Source organism: Lepisma saccharinum, chromosome 13 (assembly GCF_977018435.1).
Source record: "Lepisma saccharinum chromosome 13, izLepSacc3.1, whole genome shotgun sequence".
Lineage (NCBI taxonomy): Eukaryota > Metazoa > Arthropoda > Insecta > Zygentoma > Lepismatidae > Lepisma > Lepisma saccharinum.
In genome coordinates, this window is record NC_139241.1 from 50,310,650 (window position 1) to 50,334,344 (window position 23,695).

The 23,695-nt window shown below is 37.6% G+C and overlaps 1 protein-coding gene across 5 annotated transcripts in view; it reads left to right on the forward strand.

The window, feature by feature from the left end:
- LOC145997278 (uncharacterized) overlaps positions 1–23,695 on the forward strand; it is a 323,875-nt gene that overhangs the window by 36,163 nt on the left and 264,017 nt on the right. For all 5 annotated transcript variants that reach the window (XM_083134158.1, XM_083134159.1, XM_083134160.1 and 2 more), the window contains exon 3: positions 3,942–4,025. In XM_083134158.1, the coding sequence (XP_082990284.1) occupies positions 3,942–4,025 (84 nt within the window). The remainder of the gene's footprint in view (positions 1–3,941; positions 4,026–23,695) is intronic.

Below are 23,695 nucleotides of genomic sequence, written 5' to 3' on the forward strand. Positions count from 1 at the left end.
TAATTAATTTCTTACTTTTATACACACCAGATTGTATAAAGTAGCAAACTCATTCCTTTACTAACTGATTAAGGATGTAAATATATTACAACATAATTTGAATAGTTTTATTGTGTGCTGTTTTGTTTCTGCTTACTATTAATATAAGACGACAATATTTCATAGTTATATTTGTCTTGCATTCTTGTATTGAGCATATATTGTTATTGGTGTAAATCTGTGTGTGAGAGAGAGAGAACATTCACAATCACACTACTGTCTGTGTGTTCTCAATATTATCCTTAACAAAGTATATTTGATGTCAAAACTAATTGCTTATGTTTTGTTGCATAACGAAAACTTCCCCCCTGAAAATTTTTGTGCGGGGATGTTTTTAGACAAGATTGTTGGTGTGGAGAAATTCCCCTGTACCCCGTCGAATTTCGCACCCTGCTCTTTTTTTTCACTCTTTCCCTTTACTCTTTCTGCCTCGTTTCCCCTTTTTCTCTTTACATTTTCCTCCTCTTTATTTCCCTTTTTCTCTTTCTGTCTCTTTTTCCATTTATTTCTTCTACTCTTCCTTTCACTCTTTCCCCTTTCTTTCTGTACCCGTTTTTCTCTTTATTTTTCACTCTTTTCCTTTTCTCTTCCTTTCTCTTCCCTTTTCTCTCTCTTCCTTCACTCTTTCCTTTTCTTTCTCTCTCTTTTCTCTTTATCTTCTTTCACTCTTTTCCTTTTCTTTCCGCCTCTTTTTCTCCTTCTCTTCCCTTTTCTCTTTTTCACTCTTTTCCTTTTCTTTCTGCCTCTTTTTTCCTTTATTTCTCTTCCCTTTTTTCTTTCTCTTCTTTCACTCTTTTCCCTTTCTTTCTCTTTCTCTTTTTCTTTCTTCTTCTTTTATCCTTTTCTGTTTGCGTTTCAGTACGGCTCGGAAGTTGAGGAAAAATCCTTTTCTTTCCTAGTGTCCGAAGACGAGGCCCAACATAATATATGTTCATTTTGGGTCGTTGTAGGCCGGAAAAAGGTGGGTTTTATTTGTCCTTTCTTGCGTTTTTCGGCGCTTTTTGGTTTATTGGTCCTTTTTTAGCCTATTTTTTAGGTCTTAACGGTTTTTTTTGCAACTTCACCTTCTTCTGTAACCCTATTTCTGTAACCCTAGTGTGGTTAGGCCAAATATGATTCTTCAAATATGATTTTTCAAATTATGTTAATCTAAAAATATATAATGTCTGAAAGAAGATGCATTTCATTCATATAGTTTTTTCGTACTGTGTGTTCCATACCACCAGAATTTTGTATTTTCTTTATTCATTAAATATGTAATTAAAACTGAAGTTATTAATTAATTTGGATTACATTTATACGTCCTTTTTCAGTTTTTAGGTCCTATTTTTGATATTTTTAGGTCTTTTTATAGGTCCTTTTTTTGGCAATTTATGGGTCCTCAACTTCCGAGGCCTAGTTATCAGGATGTGCTTACAATTCTTTCTAGGGTGTCACCACAAAATTGGTTGGATGAATGTGGACCAATCAGTGCAAGGGGAAGGATTACTTCGGACATTCCGACGCGTCCTAAGCTGCTATTACGTTATCGTCACGTAATGTTCTTAATATAGAAACGTTAACAATGCTGAATGTTCCACAGGTCGTTAAAGAACTCTCGCAGTCAGAAAGTACATATTTCAGTCTTTGAATAGACTCTCATCATTACCTGTCACCTGGTAAGAAGGATGAAGACGGATGGCCTGTTTGGTTCTTACAATTAATGCCGGTGTTAGAGATTGGATTGATTGGAACTCTGACGCTTGCAATTAGTGGCTTAAAGAGATAGCGAGGAAGATACTGCAACAACGAGAGGCCTCGACTTCGCTCATTTCTAATACAGGGTGTCCGAAAAGTCTCGTCACCTCAACGTTGGCAGGGTTCTCGCTGTCCTGTAAAACCTGAAGGAAATAAGACTGGTTGATTTTGATATTATCGCCATATCGGCTATTTCCCCCGTTTCATTTCCACGCAGTACACCCTGGTGCAGGCCAACGAGGCTCTGGTGTCTGGACCTACATTCAGTATAATCCTCTGTACGGTTGTGTGCTGTCTTGTGTTTTGTCCATCTATGTCCTGAGCTCCCCTTTACAGCCTTATATTTTAAATAGTAAGGAGAATTTTGTCCTCGGTAATAGATATTAATTTAGATACTGTAAGGAAGGAGCTGGACTCCGTATAATGTTACTTATTTCTCTTTCTCTTCTTTCACTTTTTCCTTTTCTTTCTGCCTCCTTTTCCTTTCTTTCCCCTTTTCTCTTCTTTCACCCTTTTCCTTTTCTTTCTGCGTCTTTTTCCCTTTCATTCTCTTCCCTTTTATCTTTCTCTTCTTTCACTTTTTTCCTTTTCTTTCTCTTCCCTTCTCTTTCTCTTCTTTCGCCTTTTCCTTCTGCCTCTTTTATCCTTTCTTTCTGTTTCCCTCTTCTCTTTCTCTTCTTACAGCCTTTTCCGTCTGCCTCTTTTTTCTTTCTTTCTCTTCCCTTTTTCTCTTTCTCTTGTTTCACTCTTTTCCTTTTCTATTTCTCTTCTTTCACTGTTTTCCTTTTCTTTCTGCCTCTTTTTCCTGTCTTTCTCTTTCTCTTCTATCACTGTCTTCCTCTTCCTTCTTCCTCTTTTTCCTTTCTTTCTCTTTCTCTTCTTTCACTCTTTTTCTTTTCCTTCTGCCTCTTTTTTCATTTCTTTCTCTTTCTCTTCTTTCACTCTTTTTCTTTTCCTTCTGCCTCTTTTTCCTTTCTTTCTCTTTCTCTTCTTTCACTCTTTTTCTTTTCCTTCTGCCTCTTTTTTCCTTTCATTCTCTTTCTCTTTCCCTTTTCTCTTTCTCTTTATTCACCCTTTTCCTTTTCCTTCTGCCTGTTTTTCCCTTTTCTCTTTCTGTTCTTTCACTCTTTCCCTTTTCCTTCTGCCTCTTTTTTTCCTTTCTTTCTCTTTCTCTTCTTTCACTCTTTTCCTTTTCCTTCTGCCTGTTTTTCTTTTCTTTCTCTTTCCCTTTTCTCTTTCTCTTCTTTTACTCTTTTCCTTTTCCTCTTTTTCCTTTCTCTTTCCCTTCTCTCCTTCTCTTCTTTCACTCTTTTCCTTTTCTTTCTGCCTCTTTCTATTTTGATTCGATCTAATGGATGAGGTGCAAAATAGCCTAAGTGCTGACGCCCCACACTTTTAACTCGAATCAATCAATTTTCGCCCATCACGCAATACGGTTGTAACCCACTAACAAGAACATGAAAGATGTCCATTAAAATTCACTCCCTAAAATTTTTAAAACTCATTCGTTCATTACAGTTACTAAAACTACTGTTTCCGAGGATAAAATCTCCTTACCTATTAAAAGCTGAGGCTGTAAAGGGACACTCAGCACACACAATAACACTCATAAACACGAAGGTTGATTGGCGCACCAACATATGTTTTCAAAATGTCCATGTCCTGAGCAAGATTACTTCACATTTGAGAATCCGTAACATTTTCTCTTCAGTACCAACTTAATATTGTTCTCGTATCTTTGCTTTGCCTTTCCACAGTTTTTTTTAAAATATTATTTGCGACTGGTCTTAATTACGAGGTGTTGTAATACATTTATTATATAAGTATAGTTTTTATAACTCCAATTTCGTTCTTGTTTATCACTGTCTCAGCATTTATAAAAGTAATATAATCCAATTTGTTTCCTGCAGTAAACTACCATGTTTTATCTTATCTGTGTTTGCTTATAAGCATGACCAACTTCTTTTCAAAGATGTATGTGTATATTTGCAATGAAAAAGAATTTGTAATTGTTTATATAGATTTATACTTGTATTATACACAACACCATCCTCTTTATTGTTTATATTTCAACCCAAATGTTTATCGTAGCATGTTTCGCTGTTATGAAGCGTCACAAAATAGTTGATTGTAAGTTTTGTAATACCATATTTTCTTATTCGCAGCAATGGAAATCTGGGGACGCTTGTAGCTGGATTGAAATGTGTTATAAAGAAACCAGCAAGACTGCAGCTCTTCGACGATGTCAGGTAAGTACCTATTTAGTGCCTTGCACGTTTAACGACATAGCAATTGCGATAAAGTTTTAAAAACAACTTTAATGCATATTTTTTATTATGCATTTGTTCGCTAAAATTGTGAAAGCTTGTACCGAAGTGGAAAATATGTTGCCATTTAACACAACACATCCTTCCTATGTGCAATTTCAGTTATAATATTCAGGACAAGTTCCTCAGAAAGCTGTTCAGTTTCTACGAATACGCACGTAATCAGGGCAGGGGCGGGCCCGGTTGAGGCCCTCCAGAAATCCTAGAAATATCTAATTTAAATAGCGTATAAAACTCCGTACCAGCTAACTGTAGACCAGGCGAACGAGAACAAGTCTCTGCGCAAGTAGTGACGCGAGACGGCTCCACCAATGAACAGTGAGAGAAAGGGGATTGTGTAATGGGCGAGGTGAGTTACCCGATTTCCTGTAAGCGTTGCAAGCTTTTGAAAAGGATAATACCGAACGCACATGGAAAACGGACCGTATTTTTATCTCCAGGTCCGAACGATTGGTTTAAGAATTTCTTAGGGAAATATTAGGGATTAAACTGCAAGAGCAAATTTTGACAAGCCGTGCATTTAGCGTACGGACTAAGGTCTGGACCGTACGTCGGTACATGTACGGTCAGTACCGTACGGTTGGCAACGCTGCGCTTTCACCACTCGATTTTCCTCCAACTCCTCTGCCGATATGCCCGGCCCTGCTCTACAGTTAGCTGGGACAGGGTATAGTGGTAAATAATTTTACTTCATTTGCAGGATTAAGCATCTTGTACATATAATAAGTTGTAATCAGTGATGTGCGTCTACGCGTAAACAACGATAGTCTACAATCTACACGTAGACTATATTATACACGTAGATTACGTAATATATGTAAACAACATGGCGAAAGGTGATAACTTAGCAAAGAGCGCCGTGGAATTAATAGAAAATAATACTGCGTATCAGTTGCTGATATGTGTGGAGAACTTTTCATATTCTTTATTTCAAATTCGAACAATTTCTCACCTAGGAAGAAATCTAATATAGGAAATATTCTAGTGCTTTATGGGAAAATGACCACTCTTGCCTCACGACTGACTTCTGTTGTTGCTTTTTGCATACTATTTATCTTCTTCCATACATAACAGAAGAGAAGAAAATTTTTGTTGTAAATAGGGCTCTTTTCATTTTGTTAGGTACCAATATTGTTGAAAATGTCACTTTCATTTCATGAAACCCTTGAAAATTAATTTTAATGCACTTTAGATTGTCTACGTAGTCTATGTAAACTACAACCCAATGTAATCTACGCGTAGATTACGTGTAGCCAACGCATGTAGACGTAAACTTATAGTCTACGGCACATCACTGGTTGTAATATACTGAAAAATTCTTCTTCAGAGCTTCTACCCCCTATTTTTTCACCTTTACATGGCAACTGCCATGGGCGTCCGGAAGGGGGGGGGCAAGGGGGGGCCGTCGCCCCCCCTGGAAAATGAAAGTCAACCAAAAATTATGTATTTCACACATACAATTTCATTTTAGCCACAATAATATGTGTTAATTATTGCATGGACACCATAAATTCAAATTTAAGCAATGTTTTTTTAGGGAACAACAACCTTTTGGGGGAAAATGTGACTTGTTTGCCCCCCTATAAAAAAATACCTTCCTTGCCCCTCCCTGGAAAAAATCCTGCGGACGTCTATGGCAACTGCTGATAAAATTCTGGCTACGGGACTGTCTACGCAGATGTATAAAAATTTAGAAACATGAAATTCATAACACGTAAGGAGAAGAAATGTAGAAAATAACTTTAAGTATAAAAAAAGGAATACAAAAGTTACAAAATGACATTTGGAATTACATACAGGAGTCATAAATTTTTAAAAAATGAAATACTATGTCAAAAATAGTCGGTTCGGAGGCCGGGCGCGTTAAGTGATCGGCATTCCATCTCGTCGGGTTCGAATCCCGGTTTATCATCCTCATCGCCGAGATTAACCAAATGAGGCAGGAATGCGACGCTAAATAAAAAAATACACAAATACAAGAACAACAATTCAAAAGTAAAGGGGAATAATTGAATAATAACGAAAGTAAGGGAAAAAATGATGCAAAAATGCTTAAAAAATAATGAAATAGCAATAAATTGATGAAAATAGTGCAAAGGGAGGGAAGTAACATAGCGTAAATTGCTTCCGTTTAGTATTTTTTCTTCATTATACGTACTTTTTAAAAATGACATTCTATTTTAATGTTTTTTTTTTCCTTTGGCAATAAGCCTTGAACGGTGCTGGCGAATGACGTCAAGTGAAAGGGAAACATTCACATATTCTTTTGTTTTTGCATGCAGCATGGAATTTGATTTTCATTTATTTTTTTCAGTTTCGTTCCGTGTCATATAAAGCGCTTTAAACTGTCTATTGAGAGGGAATTGCCTCATTCGTCGCCGATCGTGCGTGTTATCGCATCGCACGCTGTGTTACGTCGCGCATTCAATGGCGGAGACAAGCGTTCAGAGCATAACTAGGTCCGTTATGTTTTGCGATATTTTTTCCCGCCTCTTTCTGGCTTATCATTGCGGTGAAGGGAATCGCACCTTGAAGTAAATTTTGTTTGTTAAACTTGGTTAAAATTTCGTTTATGAATTAGTTCCGGAGACGGCGCGAATAGACTTGAATGGGTAGAAACAGTGGCGGCGATTGAGTCCCAAACAGGGGAGGGGGGGGCAAGATGCTAAAACTGGGAGGGCAAGAACAGTTTACTTTCCCTTGTTAGATTAGGTTTAGCATAGTGCGGGGGCAAAAGTGGAAGGGCAACTGCCCCCACGCCCCTCCCTCTAATCGCCACCACTTGTTAGAGAAGAGGTATACATTGAATTTAGAGCGGCAGGTAAATGTAAGTTATTTTTACTTCCACACATACACTCTCGTGCTTCTCTTTTTTGTTCTATTTTCTTCTCTATTCTTATCTCTCTATTTTGCCCATTAAGTCTTGACTTGTTAAAGGTCCACGAATTTTAAATAAATTCAATTCTGGTCCAGGAGAGAAAATCGGGAAGCGTAAATGGGTTCTGGACCGTAAGGAACCTTTCAAAGTTATTTCAACTCGGTCCAGCAACCGTTTTTCCTGATCAATTTAAATTCGGTCCAAGCCGCGTATTGTTTCGATGAAAAAATGTTCCTGTTACTTTGAACAAGATACGGGTCAGGATCTCCTTTCATTAAAACAATATGCGGCTTGGACCGAATTTAAATTTTGCGAGGAAAAAAATTCCGGTCCTGTTCTTTCACTCTTTTTCTCTTTCTTTCACTCTTTCTCTCTCTTTCTTTCACTCTTTCTTTCACTTTTTCTCTTTCTATCACTCTTTCTCTCTTTCTTTCTCTCTTTCTTTCCCTATTTTCTCTCTTTCTTTTACTTTTCTCTCTCTATCTTTCACTCTTTCTCTCTTTATTTTAATATTTCTCTTACCTTTCTCTCTTTCACTTTCTCTCTTTCACTCTTTCTCTCTTTCTTTCACTATATCTCTTTCTTTCACTCTTTCTCACTTTCTTTCATTCTTTCTCTGTTTCTTTCACTCTTTCTCTGTTTCTTTCACTCTTTCTATCCTTCCTTCACTCTTTATTTCTTTCACTCGTTCTCTCTTTTTTCACTCTTTCTCTCTTTTACTCTTTATCTTTCTTTCACTCTTTCTGTTTCTTTCACTCTTTATCTATGGTTCAAATTTTCAATCCGTCCTTCTTTCTCTCCATCTTTATTTCTTGCTCCCCTCGTATCTTTCCTTCTCTCTCTGTTTTTCCTTCCTTTCTCCTTGTCTCGCCCATTCTCATTCCTTTCTTTCTGACTCATCTGAATCCTTTTTTTCTCTCTTCAACTCTTTCTCAACTTCTTCACACATATAAAACAAATACCTACTTCACTCTTTACAGAAAAGCGATACATTTTGGTTAAGGTAATTGCAAAGTGTATAAATCAGTGGCAATTTGTAATCTGTGATGCGTGGTTGCATAGATGTTCAGGATAAAGTGGAGTTTTCGAGAGGTCGAAAGGAGACTGGAAACAAAAAAAAATATATATATGTAGAAAAGTTGTGTTAGTAAACTATATACGGTGAGAAAGTTTGTGCTGTGACACGTTGTATATGTTGCTTATATTATACAATTCGAGAAAGGGTTGTTAAAAGTCAAGGGACCCATAAATTTTAATGGGTTAAATTAGGTACAAGTTACGTATTGTTTCATTGAAAAAAAAGTTCCTGGGCTGTATTTAAATTGGTCCGGAAAAAAGGTTCGTGGACCGAACTGAAATACTTTACGGTCCAGAACCCATTTACAGTTGCTTAGTTTCTCTTCTGGACCGATATTGAATTTATTTAGAATTCCTGGACCTCTATAACAACCCTGATTTCGATACTGACAAAACCGAAACGAGCATTTATAAATATAGACGAGATCGAGACAGGCATTGACAACTGGAGACGAAACCGAGAGACTGAGAAGCATTTGGCATTCTTGCATGCCAGTTAGGTTTCTTCTCGCCTTGATTGCAGCCGCGCATTCTTCCCCCCCCCCCCCCCATTATGGACATTATTAACATCGATACATGAAATTAGTAGCAACCTTCAGATTGTTCATGCATGCATTTGCTACACCACACTGCCTTCACTTCAGTTATTATCAAATTCCGACCTTGCCCTCCCTCCGTCGAACTTTCCATCAAATCAGCCACTTTCCTCTGTTCTTAGGACACTAATGAAGAATGATTTGTCCTTTTACGTCCAGTATTATTAATACTTTTGTCCATTGTGTCGATACTTTCGAATCTAAGAAGGCATCTAAGACCGTCAATTTTCGCAGTCATCGTGACCGTTTTTAAAGTATTTACGGTCATTACAAAGTTTACCTAATTAATGTACGAGGGTTGCTCAGAAAGTAATGCCCCACAATTTTCTTCTCGGAACTTATTTATTCAAAATGTGTTGAAAACGCTCACAGTATAACTGAATGTTTTCTTTACACACGTTATTTTTCTACATAATCTTCATCTACGTCTACTGCCTTACGCGAGCCCGAAACAAGGGAATTAATTCCTTTCCTGTATCAGTTAGTGTCTCAGAGGCCGACCATGGACCTCCATTTCTCCACTTCCTGAAGCCTTAACTATCTGTACCCAGCGTCCAACAGTGCTTCTATCGACCGCAGAACTTCCATTCACAGCACACAATTATTTGCGAATGTTTCCCACACTTTCTTTCTCCGCCACTAAGAATTCAATTACGGCTCGTTGTTTGTAATGTGTCGCTCACAGCCGCCATTTTCACGGATCACTACCCCCGGCGCTCTGTCAGACGACCATGTGGGCATTAAACTTCAATGTGCTACCCTTCCATCTGTACGTTGTTCTCTTCATTCCGGAATGAGAAAAATAATTTGGTGCATTACTTTCTGATCATCCCTCGTACATGCGAGTATAATCGTTTCGTTTTTAATATATAAATGGTGCACACACTGTAATTTATAGCTAATGCTTATACAGGGTGTCCATAAATTATCTTTACAACTTTAGACTTGAATAACTTGAAAGCTATACTAGATAATGACAAACGGTTTTCAACATGTGACAAGAAAACTCATAAAGTTTTTTTTTATTATTTTCCAGGTGACGCAGATTTGACGAAAAATGTGGACGCCACAGGAAAAAGCTCAGTGTGTAGCCTGGGTTATAGAAACGAAGTCCGATACCATAGTACAACGAAACTTTCGGACACAGTATGGAAGGGAACCACTGTCCCGACCCACCATTCGGGCTTGGCATACGTCATTCATGGAAACTGGTAGGGTTCTCCACAAACGGGGGGCGGGTCGGCCATCTGTGTCAGATGCCAACGTGGACAGGGTGAGGCAGGCGTTTGCAAGGAGTCCGACAAAATCAGTGCGTACGGCGGCCAGAGAGTTGGCAATGCCACGTGCAACAGTGCACAAAGTCTTGCATAAGAGATTACGTCTGTATGCTTACAAGGTGCAGCTGCTTCAGGCACTTGGGTATCGGACTTCGTCTCTATAAACCAGGCTACACACTCAGCCTTTTCCTGTGGCGTCCATATTTTTCGTCAAATCTGCGTCACCTGGAAAACAAAAAAAACTTTATGAGTTTTCTTGTCAAATGTTGAAAACCGTTTGTCATTATCTAGTATAGTTTTCAAGTTATTAAAGTCTAAAGTTGTAAAGATATTTTTTTACACCCTGTATATCTTTATGCTGTACTGTATATATATCCCCTGAACATTGCAACTTTGCCATTGAGGCGTATGGAGTGTGCACCACGTTCCCGCCGCCTTTACCCTGAGGGTTGTGTCTAGGCTTGCCAATCCTTCAGATGGGAGTCACCCAGAATCGAACTCGCTCTCACTTTATCTCCCTGAATGATGAGAGATAGATAGTATTATTATATTGTTCAGTGTTATCTTTTGATTTTCTTTTGGTATGCATTTTCCGAGCTAAGAAATTTGTTATTGCAACCAAATTAAACTTCATAATATTATTTTGAAAACTTGTGAAAATGAGTCGTTGTTTATGTAAGTGGGAGGAGGAAAACTAAAAGAAAGGCATTTTTGCGTCAAAGTCTCGATACTTCTTCATTTCCCTCCACCCAATTGTACTTCATTATATAGATTTAGTTGTTAGTTCGGGGTATCACAGTAGCAAGACCACAGACAGACAACTGACATTCATGGCGTTAGTCTTCCAGAACATATAAAGGATGCAAAGCTCTTTATTATGGACTGAGTGAACCCCAGAACCGCCCCATGCAGGGGCATTGATTGAACTGATCAGTCGATCCCACTGGAAATTTCCATCGTTCGTTTCAAATTAGGAAAAAGCATAAAGATTATTATTTTTATAACTGATAATAGAAATGAAAGTCATTTATTTCAATATCCCAACAGAATAAAGTAATAAAAGGTCATGAAAAAGGCCAGAGCTTTCATATTTTACTGTTTAATCCAAAGAAAGACTGATTTCATATTTTCAAAAATCCAACAAAATTGAATGGTCAGACAACGTAAATTTCAAAGCTTTTGCTTGAACGAGATGTGTAAAAGTTAGGGACAAAAGAGAATATGGTTGGTTGATTTTGTGTTTTAAGTCCACTTTATGCACAGTAAGGCTAATCGGGACTGGACCTACGGTTTAAAGTGGGATCCGAACCACTTGTGCCTCCACCAGGTATCGAACCCTGGACCCCTTGTGGAATAAAAAAAAATATATACAGTGACTCTGTATAACCAATGATGTGGTTGATCGAGTAGAAGTCTCTCCCAAAGATATAGTAATTATTAAATTATTATAATTTCTTTTCAATTTGACATGATTCATTCCTACAAATATTTCTGACGTCCACGATCCTGTATTAAACAACTATTTAGGCCAAATAAACTAATATTTTAAATGAGTTGGGGCCGTTCCAAAGAATTCAGCCCCCCTGAGGCGACCTGTCTAGACATCCATTGTCATTCTGAGAATTCACATTGAAGGTGGTCTGACCAAGTATGTAGTCGTACCACTTAAGGCCACCGGAAAGTCGTTTAGAGTTAATTTATTGTCCACTTCAAAGCATGGCACACAACAACTTTCAGTGATAACGATCTTAATAGCATTCCTTGGAACTAAAAGTATTCGCACAACTATACTTGAATATTTACAAGTATAACCCGAATATAACCCCCTCCTCCCCCCTTTTTTGATGTGGGTAGCGTATATTTGCGAATGAACATGTGACACGGAAAGTGTTAATATTTTCAAAGCAACGTAGACTATGACAATGAAACAATTTCCATTTATTAGACATTTTGAGCCGTTTGTCATTTCGAAACCATGAAAGATAGACCTAGATCCATGGGCGTATATATAGTTCACGTAAGGGGGTGGGGTCAACTCTTGGTATGATTAGGGTTGCTATATTTCATAAGTGAAAATCCGGGGAAAAGCTGACCTGAAGCTTGTTGGAGAGCGTGGGGGGAGGGGGAGGTGCTGAACCCGACAAAGTTGTGTGTATGTACATATCCATTATCATATTCTTTACACTTCTTAAAAAGAAACAGAAATCTATTTCGAAGTACGTATATCATTGACATGCGCGTGCGCAGACCCTCTGATTAGGAGGGACAAAGCCTTGTTGAAAGTTCAGTCTGGAAAGAAAAACCTCATTTTATCTCACTTGTTTAGTTTTATTGCATTGAGGGGGTGTGTGTATACATATTATTAAATACATTGCATAATAAATTCATCCTCCCCATAACAAATAAACAGCAAAAATTATATAAATTGTCTTTGAAAGGTGAGCGCACCTTTACATCCGAACAATTGATTGATTGATTTGCTTTATTTTACTTCGCTTCTTGTGCCACTTTTGGCTAATTTGCGAAGATGGGGATGAGTGATGATATGATGAAATTGATGAATGGACAATCATAAACATCCATGCCCAGGCCAGGATTCGAACCCGGGACCCCCTGTTGTCGTAGCGCGATGTGCTAACCACTCCGCCACGGGGACCGGCCTCCAAACAATTGTTTCTGCATTTAAGACAAAACTGTTTAGCAGCAACAGTCTGAAGTTCTTAGTTGTTATTATTTCTCTCTCTCTCTCTGTTTCTAGTAATTTACAATGCAGTACTATAGGTGTTTGTATAGGACACCGAATTTGTGCTATTGTTTTGTTTCAAGGTTGGCAGACCTGTTCTTACCAATGTTGGTATCTGTTGTCATGCCGATTAATGTAGCCTCAATTGTTTTGACTCGTCGAATGAGACCCTTGCCTTACTCTATGAGAAATTCCCGCAACGAATGATGTCTTTGCACGGTGACCTGGAATGGCCGGCAAGGTCATATGATCTTACACCCTGTGATTTCTTCTTATGGGGGTTTGTGAAATCACAGGTGTACGCCAACAAACCACGAACCCTTTTGGAACTGAAAGCGGAAATCATACGGGTGATTAGAGGCAGAGGGACAGACATCTGCGAAAGGGTTATCAATAATTTTGTACAGCGTATAAATGCATGCAGACTCAGTAGGGGTGGACAAAAATGTTAAAGAAAATGCTTTCGTCTAAAGCCAGCTTAATGGTCGGACAAAGCGTTTCCCGGGATGTTGTTCACCGTGAACCAGATTTCAGCGCCACATTTTGACCTGGTGGTGAATATTTGAACTATATTTTTCGTCTCCAGAGGGCTCTCAGTATGGGAACTATAATTGGGGCCACAATGTTTCGATTTTACAGAGGTCTGTCTAGTTTTTGTTTTAAACTCGACCAAGTCTCGAAATCTATTATCACTACAATTCCTATTGCAATTGTTTCCGATATGGATGAAGTATTGGTTAATATGTACCAAACACGCTTTATAGTATAATTGTAATTGTCTCTAGTCAGTGATGTGCGTCTACACGTAAACAACGATAGTCTACATTCTACACGTAGACTACTTTATACACGTAGATGACGTAATCTATGTAAACAACATGACGAAAGGTGATAACTTAGCAAAGGGCGCCGTGGAATTAAAGAAAATTAAACTGCGTATCAGTTGCTGATGTGTGAGGAGATCTTTTCATACTCTTTCTTCCAAATTCGAACAATTTCTCACCTAGAAAGAAACCTAATATAGGAAATATTCTAGTGTTTTATGGGGAAAAGACCACTCTTGCCTCACGACTGCCATCTGTTGTTGTTTTTTCATACTATTTATCTTCTTCCATAGTTGATAATAGAAGAGAAGATAAATTTTGTTGTAAATAGGATTCTTTTCATTTCGTTAGGAACCAATATAGTTGAAAATGTCACTTTTCTTTCATGAAACCCTTGAAAATTAATTTTAATGCGCTTTAGATTGTCCACTTAGTCTATGTAAACTACAACCCAATGTAATGTACGCGTAGATTACGTGTAGACAACGCACGTAGACGCAAACTTATAGTCTACGGCACATCACTGTCTCTAGTCAATCCCCTCCCCAAAAAGCAGAAATTTCTCCTCCCAAGTGTTGTAACTTGCCTTACGCCGCCCCTAGAGACGCCAGTGCTGTTGAAATGGGTTACATCTTGCATGCAGTCTTTCCTGGCATGATAAGAGGATTACTGGGTCACTTTAACAGCTGTTGGCTCTAAATCACAACCACTTTCAGCACCTTGCTAAAGAAACATGCGTAGCCTGAATTTGCTCAGTTTTCCATAATTGGCTCAGAATGAAGGATATGCCAGAACTCAAATATTTACACTGAAGGAGATACACGTTGCAAAAGCATACATTTTGGACTATTATGTAACTTGTCTTTAGTGATGTGCGTCTACGCGTAAACAACGATAGTCTACATTCTACACATAGACTATTTTATACACGTAGATGACGTAATCTATGTAAACAACAAGGCGCAGTGGAAGTAAAACAAAATTATACTGCGTATCAGTTGCTGATGTGTGAGGAGAATTTTTCATACGCTCCCTTCCAAATTCGAACAATTTCTCACCCAGGAAAAACCTAACATAGGAAATATTCTAGTGTTTTATGGGAAAAAGACTAATTTTGCCTCAAGACTGCCATCTGTTTTTTTTTTTTTTTGCATACTATTTATCTTCTTCCATAGTTGATGATAGAGTAGAAGAGAAATTTTGTTGTAAATAGGATTCTTTTCAGTTCGTTAGGAACCAATATAGTTGAAAATGTCACTTTCCTTTCATGAAACCCTTGAAAATTAATTTTAATGCACTTTAGATTGTCTACGTAGTCTATGTAAACTACAACCCAATGTAATCTACGCGTAGATTACGTGTAGACAATGCATGTAGACGTAAACTTATAGTGTACGGCACATCACTGCTTCACGGAATATACGTTGGAAAGCGCATTGGCGGGAGGACCACCGGGGTACGTGCCCCTCCCAAAAGGGATGATTTAGTGTCATTAAAAGTATTCATAGTCCTCGTCCGTAGCCGAGCGGGTTAAGGCGTTCACTCGTCTTGAGATCGTTCGCTGCGGGACGGCGTAGGTTCGAATCCGGCTCTGGTCGGAATTTATTCGGCCTACGTATAGGGCCGGTGGCAACCCACCATCGTGAGGAAAATTGGGAAGCTCCGAGTGAGTGAGCGTAACTCGGTCGAGAAGACCTACAACAACGGCTGGGGGTTCGTCGGGCTGATCACCCGTCACCCCAATACTGGTCTAAGACCTCCACGCTATAACAGGTGACGGGAGGAACAGTGTGGGAGGGAGACCAGCAGTCGGTAGGTAAGCCAAGGCCCTCCAAGGTGCTGTAGAGCCGTGGGTTATGTTAAAAGTATTCATAGCATTTTAATGCAACGTACAACAAGATAAATCCTTTGCCAGATAGTAAGAGAATAAAGCAAACTTTAGCACAAAAATGCATTAATCTGCACTAGATTTACTAGACTACTCCGGAAAATTAGACTCGGGCTTCTTACAAGACAATAACTTTTACTGATGGGCAAGCATATTACCTCAAATATTCCCCATGCTTGTGAGTTTTTCACGAAGGAATGAATTCTCAAGCTTAATATAAATAAAATGTACATCGACTCAGGGTGCGAAATCCTGGGGGGACGGTTGGGATTTCCCCCGCACCAACAATCTTTGCATCAAAAATTCCCCCACCAAAATTTCCGGGGGGGAGGGTTTGTTATAACAAGCAAAAGATAAGCAATTACTTTTAATTCTACGTAAATTACTATACTAAGAATAATATCAAAAACACACACAAAGTAGTGTGCTTGTGAGTGTTGAATGCTTTTTCTCTCTCAAGAGATCATTAACAAATCTACATCAATACTCACAATAAAAGTAAAACAAGAATGCAAGACAAAAATAACTATAAACTGTAATTGATTTATATTAACATAAAGAAATAACTAAATAAAAGCGTCTACATAATAAAACCACTTCAACTATTTAATTTATTAACGTCTTTAACCAGTGAGTAAAGGAGTTAATTTGCTACTTCATGATAACTGATATATATAAAAGTAACAAATTAATTTATTTCTATGTAATGAATAATAATATATTTTTAATGTAGTAATTTATTTTTACTTTTAATAACATTATAAATGTATATATCGTGTAATTTATGAATATGTTTGTGGGGGAGGTTGTAGATTAAGATCTTTCTCCCCCCCCCCACCAGTCTTAAATGATTTCGTACCCTGGAACGACTTCTATTTCACAAGTAGCCTATCTAATATTAAATATAAACTACATCTTAATCAAAGGGTCCTGGGTTCGTTCCCTGATGGAGGTACGTTGGTTCGGTTCCCTCTAAAGGTTCAGTCCCGATTGGTTTAACTGATCCCAAATTGAATGTAAAACAAGCCTTTCTAATTAGTCTGATGTGAATATTATATATATATAATAGTATGTATAACCCGTGGCGCAACAGTGTGTGTGTGTAATAGACAGAGAGAGCTGGTGCTTAATATCTAGAAAAATCTACACATTACATTCCAGTATTAAACTTGTTATCATATGCTTGCAACATATTCTGTCTTTCTCCCAGAAAAAGATCTCGATTCACCTATGGTAAAGCGATCTAGGATTTCTGAAAGAATCGATATATCGACATCAGAATGCAAACTTGAAACTTCTGTGCAACGTGCCACCACAATCGCAACTCCCGGTAAGGAGTCACGAATTTGGCAACGCTCTGCTCCTTGCTCCGGCTGGTCAGTTGGAAGCACCAGTTCTCACCCAGGGATCGGGATTAAGGCGATCCACATTCCTCCACGAAGGAAACCACCGAATTCCGACACGTGACAGTAAATAAAATTCAAATATTTTATAATTAAAATGACCAAAATCTTTAATCACGAATCGCGCGCGTACGTACTGATTCGCACAAGTTAAAATTATAATTTGTTGGGTCCTGCACGCTCGTAGGCAGTGATAAGCAACTTATTTAACACGAGAGTCCACGCACCGCCTTCACAGTTAATAGCAAGACCTCAATTGCCTACCTCAAGCGCGAGGCGCAGCATAACAGATTGTTCTATCTTACAATACTACAAACTCATAACATAAAATAACAAAAGAAAAACTGATAATTTATATCTCAAATTAATGCTAACTAGCGATAGTAAGCTTAATTGTGGTTGGCAACAATTGAGAATGCCAACGTGGAACTTTTGACGTCGCCAAATACACGAAGCGTCATTCCCCACTCCTAACATAAACAGCCAATAGGAGAACGTTATTTTATTGAAAACGATGGAGAAATACTTTGCTATAATATTACAATATTAAACTATATGGAAATAACTAAACTGATTTTATCAAATAATTCATATTTGCCCTTGCACATAAAAATGATTAAATAAAGATTTAGTTTATAACGAAGACAAATTACTTCACACTTGTACATTGTTGAACAAAAATCGATATTAAGAAGAAATATATTTAACTTGTGCTTAAACAACAAAATTTGCGTGAAAGATAGTAATAATCCTAGCCATTTTGGATTTGAAAAACAATGAAAACGTTGCATATATTATTTGGGATAATTATTAGCCTATAAATTCTGAATAAATGTTGCAAAAATACGCGAATAATATAATAACATGAGATAAAACATAAATATGTACATGAATTATGAAAACAATTAAATATAAATACTTTAATGCAAGTTCTTAACTTAAAAGTGGGTTGTAGGTTCTAATGTCCCGTGAGTTATTGATATGTGACAGCTTGTCCCATCTATTCCATCAGTTCGTCATTCATCTTCATCGTCGCGATCAACTTAGAAAGGCAGAAAAGGGACGTAAAAAACAAGGATTCGAACTCTCTTCAAGTTACAAATTAAAAGAGTGAATAAAATGTCCTAAAATAATTTGAATTTGCTGATGATTTTTTTAAAAGTTTTTCCCTTCTATTTCGGGCTCCAAAATTACACGTACTGCACGACTTTGAATCTGTTTCAATATGTATGTTTCGTTCGTTATTTGTAACATGTTTTGTAATGTCACAGGCACGTTAGGCAATGTTAGACACTCATAAAAAGTATTCAATGAAGTAAGAATTGGGCGTTACTCCAGAAGCACAGCTGAATATAGCTTTAGTCTTCAATGCTACCATCCCCGCAAGGAAGAAGTAGTTGAATATAATGCTGCAAAACATAATACAGTAAAACCTCGTTAATCCGGACTAATGGGATAAGTTGACCGGTTTAACAAAAGTCCGGATTAACTTAAATAACCTAAAAGAAGAATAGAAAGTGCATTAAAACTCCGTTTATAGCAACAAAACATGTTTATTATGGTGTATTTAAAGGGTATAGGCCTAAATACACTATACAGTACAGTAAAATGTAAAGCAATAATGTACATACAATGCAGTACGAGGGCATTCCTGTGTCAATGTGGCTTCTTTCGAAAGCATTCTGCTATTTTTCTTCTTGCCTGTCCGGATTAAGCAAAGTCCGGCCTATCGGGGTCCGGATTAACGAAGTTTTACTGTACATACATTTCAAAATCTGGTAGGAATGTAAGCTAAGAGAATACTATTAAATATCATTATGTAAGTATTAAATGAATGCACTCTTTAACAGTAATACTTGAAGTATTTAATATTCAAAACCGCAAGAACGTAACACGATCAAGGTTTTTTTATTGAGAGTGGAAAGTTGGAGGATCAGGGTAGAATGTAGGGGCTGCCAAAAATAGAAAATTTTATCTTGAACCATGGTGGATAAAAATCATGATTATTATAAAAAAATGATTTTTTAAAATTAAAATCGAGTTTTTTGATATTTTCAAAAATCACGCTTAAAATTGCTTTTGTGGCTTTAGGCACCACACATATAAATATGTTTTTTTTATATAGATATGGCTTTTTCTAGTAAACGACTCTGTAAAATATTTGAACAGTTTGATTAAAGCATGTAAAAATATATGTAAATATACGTATGTTTCTGATACTGCACATATGAACCTGCTGGAAATGTTTGTTGAATGTGTTTATGAAACTAATAATTTCAGTACCATTTCTTCCAGTGAAAATAACATTCTGGATGTCTATATAACTGTAACTTGAAATATTTTTTATTGTCTTCGTAGCTGAATTTTGGCAATTTTTTAAAGGATAATTTGCAAAATATCAGCTACCATGTTCATTTACAGTTTAATGATAATGACACTATGTACGGTTTAACATGATTAACATTTTGTATATTATTCTACACAAATTTTTTGCTATTTTTGCCTATAACAATTATGGAGATTATTTTCAAGAGAAATTTAAGTGTGTTTATATTTTACATATTACGTTTCCTTTCGTATGAGCTTCACATCATCACTACATATATTATGCTTCCTTTATTTTCCTTTTTTAGAGCCTAATCAACACAATTACATGATTATGAGATTTATGTACTTTTACCAAAAGTGATTCTGATAACTACAGAATCCTTGTGTACATTATTCTATAAGTTATTTATTTAAATCAACCCACCTTGTCTTGAACGGCCCCTGGACGGTACAGATCTATAGGAGACTGACGAAAATGTGTTCACCTGTAAGAGGGTTTTTTTTTGTTGCAAAGGATGGCAACACGAATGATGAGGGAAATTTTTCACCTGTCACGGAATGGCTACACTGCAATGACGGCACAGATCTAGGGTAATTAGCCGTTCCTTCGACGCACCTGACGCAATCAGGCATGACAGAAGCGGGAAACCAGTCTGCCGTGCACGTAAACAGAACAACAATGGCTTCCGGGGTCGCGTTCTCATCCGAAAGCCTCTTTTCACTTCGAGGGAAGTGACCACGGAGTCGTCCTCTGTGGAATTTCATTCATCAACACACTTCTTCGCCGCGTCGCAGACCTACATTTGCGTAAGTTGTAGGCAAGACATCCGCACCAGCTGTCCGCCGGGATCCTAATGAATGAAAGTGTGTGCAAGGGCGGACATCCATGGGAAGACAAAACAGAAGGCACCTCGAGTAACATTCGATTGGAGAGTTTGCCCATGGGTTGGGCAAGGAAGGTATTTTTTTTCCAGGGGGCAAACAAGTCACATTTTTCCCCAAAAGAGTGTTGTTCCCTGAAAAAAAAACATTGCTTAAATTTGAATTTATGGTGTTCATGCAATAATTAACACATATTATTGTGGCTAAAATGAAATTGTATGTGTGAAATACATAATTTTTGGTTGACTTTCATTTTCCAGAGGGGGGACGCCTCCCCTTGCCCCCCTTTCCGGACGCCCATGCTGCTAGGCAATTTGTTTGCTATTATACGTATTTACTGTTGGCTGTAGAGTGAGAAGCATTAGTGTTACAAGCATCACAATGTAACTTCTCTTTGTTTTACACAATGAGAGCATCAAGAATTGAAAACAAAACGCCAAATAGTCTGCTGACAACTCTGCACGAGCATACGTAAAACTCATTTCTCAAAAACACGCAGGATACAAGATAATAATTAAGGGTTTACTACAAACCGAGAGAATGTGGATAAATTTCTATATTCGAAGTTCGAAACATTCCTTCTAGATTTGTAGATAAGAAGTTCATTCGGAATACTTGAAATTAAGCTTAAAAACTATTCTTACCAATGTAACCGCACTTTGCATTTTACCATATTCTTTTGGAATCAATTACCGTGTACAAAATAATTTAAAACAATTACAAGCTTTGTAGTTTTACATGGCATTCTAACGAACAAAATTATTCATATTGTTCTTCCATCTATGAACAAAAAATGCAAGCTTATAAATTGGGGATGATTTGAACTACGCATTATATCGGTGCCTTGCAGAGAATGGAAGCTATTGTCAGAGGTTGCAACAAATAAGACAATACATAGCCTATAAGTATTGCGAAATCGAAGGTATGTAGGCGGTACCCCGCGTAGAATTAAGAAATTCTCAACGTTTTGTTTATTCTTGTAGTCTTCTATATACATTACAAAATCATTTAGCAATTTAGGTTATATTTAAATATTCGTGTTTGCATTTCTGATTTTAAAAACAAAGTTTAGCATACTTAAGAATATTTCAGTTATGTCTTAGTGTATGAAAATCATATTTTTTAAATATAGTGTTACTACTATTGTGGTTTTCATTTTGGTTTAGTTTACTTTGATTCAATTTTCTGCCAAATTTTTATTTATTGCGAAGATGAGGATGAGTGATCAAATGGTGAAGGGACACTGACAAAGAACACTCATGATCAGGTCGGGATTCGAACCCGGGACCCCTGGCGTCGTAGGGCGCTCTGCTAACCACTCAGACATGAAGGTCGGCACAAGTGATATTAATTTGTGAGAACAGCTTTACAGGGTTGAGAAAATAGACGAAAAATGTGATAGCCTGTAGCCCAGGACATATCTCAGATTGCCGAATGCAAGACTTAAATTGCAAATCGGCGAGTACAATAGGATCAAAATGACTTTATCGTAGATACCAAATAAACCACATGCAACTCCAGATCGTTATTAAGGCTTAGGAAGATTTCTTTATCTACAGTGCGCGATTCTGTCTCATTTGGCTTTGTCTATCTACGTTGATCCTTTCATATGGGCAAATACTGTTAAGTGCTTGAAGAAACGTTTATCCTTTTTCCAATACTGTAGAGCGTAATAAAGATCCATCGGTTTATTGCTATTATTTTTTAAAATTTTTCTCTCATGCTTCTCTTCAAAATAAACTGGTTTTATTTATTTGATTTGGTTCATTTTACTTCACACTTTTGACTAATCGCGAAGATGAGGATGAGTGAACACGGGAGCCCTGGAAAAGAAATTGGTGTTCGAGTGCTGCAACGAGAGGATTTCGTCCGAGCGCCAAATAGTTCACACTAACGGCGCTAGATAGCGTACGGGATTGAGAGCTTCTTCGCTCAAGTGAATTACGAATAACGCTCGAACAGACATAACGAGCGGTGTACGCTCGAAGCCCAGTAGTACACGTGTAACCGTAATTTGTCTGTGGTATTGGGCTCAAATATGAATCTTGAAGTAAAAGACGCAGCGAAATTTAAACTAAAGTAAACAGTCATTATCTCCATGTTAAAATGTAGTTTAGTCTATGTTACCAATACACAGTGATATGTGAAAATGAAATAGATGACTGTGGGCTATACGCGCCGACTCCATGGGGCTTGGGGGTGCTCGAGCCCCCCCCCCAATATTAACGATATGGGTGCAGAGCTTAAGAGTATCTAATGTATTATTTTGCTTCTCTTGTAAAGTTTACTCTGAATTGTGCCACATGAACTTAACTTTAAATACACATTCAAAATTTTCTAGACCATCAACTTTGAGGGGGCTGAGACCGCTAAACCATCAACTTTGGGGGGAAGGGGGCTAAGACCAGAGACAGCAAAACATTTGACTTATTACTATATACTAAGTATGTAATTACGAGTATTGTTAAAATTTTTACTAAAAAGAGTTTCAAAAGACGATATGGATGAACTAGGGTAGTTCGGACTACAAATGGCTCTCACATGACATTCAGAACGAGATTATTCATATATTAGGAAGATCTGTTTTGAGCTCCTTGGTAGCAGATATTAAAAGTCGGGAATATTTTGCTATTATGGTTGACGAAACTTGTGACATATCCATCCGTGGACAATTAATATTCTGCATTCGAACTGTGAATAAAAAATTTGATATTTTTTAGGAATTCATGGGCTTTTATTAGGGGTGTGCGGGACGGGATCGGGACGGGAAATGTTCGAAATTTCCAGAAGCTCTGAAAATCTCGAATTCTACACGTCATTTTCACATTAAGTGATTTCTGGATTAAAAACTAACAATTTACGATAAGTTGCAGAAATTGACAATGCAGAAAACGTCGAGAAATAACGACATTTTAAAATGAGCATTCATCCCGAAAAGGCCAGAAATCATTTCCCGAAGTCGGGATCGGGACAGGAAATTTTTTTCCCGATCCCGGTCCCGACTTTTCGCACACCCCTAGTTTTTATGAGATTCCGAACACTGAGGCCAAAACTTAAAAAAGGGTGGGAGTGAGTCATTCATTAATTTATTTCAGTGATCAGAGCCCCCCCCCCCCAAAAAAAAATTGACGAGTCGGCGCCCCTGCTGTGGGCTACAAGTGCGAATATTTTCTAGTGTCTAGGATTGTCACATAAAAATATTATTCCATTGTATACGCTCGAGAGTGGCCCCATGCGGTATAATCTAATTGGTGGAATAGCCTATAATTCGTTTAAGCATTCTTTCCAAATCCACATGTTGAGAATTAGTCACAGGACCTTGGAGTATATACAACCCTGAATCAAGCCCATGGCTGCGTAAAAATTTCTAGGCCCACAAAGTTTCTGTTTCGATCAGGGCCGTAGCCAGGATTTTATTTCGGGGAGGGGCTCATCCCTCATCAGCACAGGCGTCGCCAGAAATATGTGTAGAGGGGGCAGATCACAGATAAAACGATTAGTAGAAATAATAACAATAATTACCACGGTTATAATTGTCATTTTACAATAATAATATACAATATTGTAAGTTATTTAAAATAAATCAATTTTAATCCAAATTTATTATTATTATATAAATAGAGAGACCTTGCTACTCAGTCCACCGTATGAGTGAATATCCAACACAAGTGTTGTCCATTATTTTTCTTGCATTTT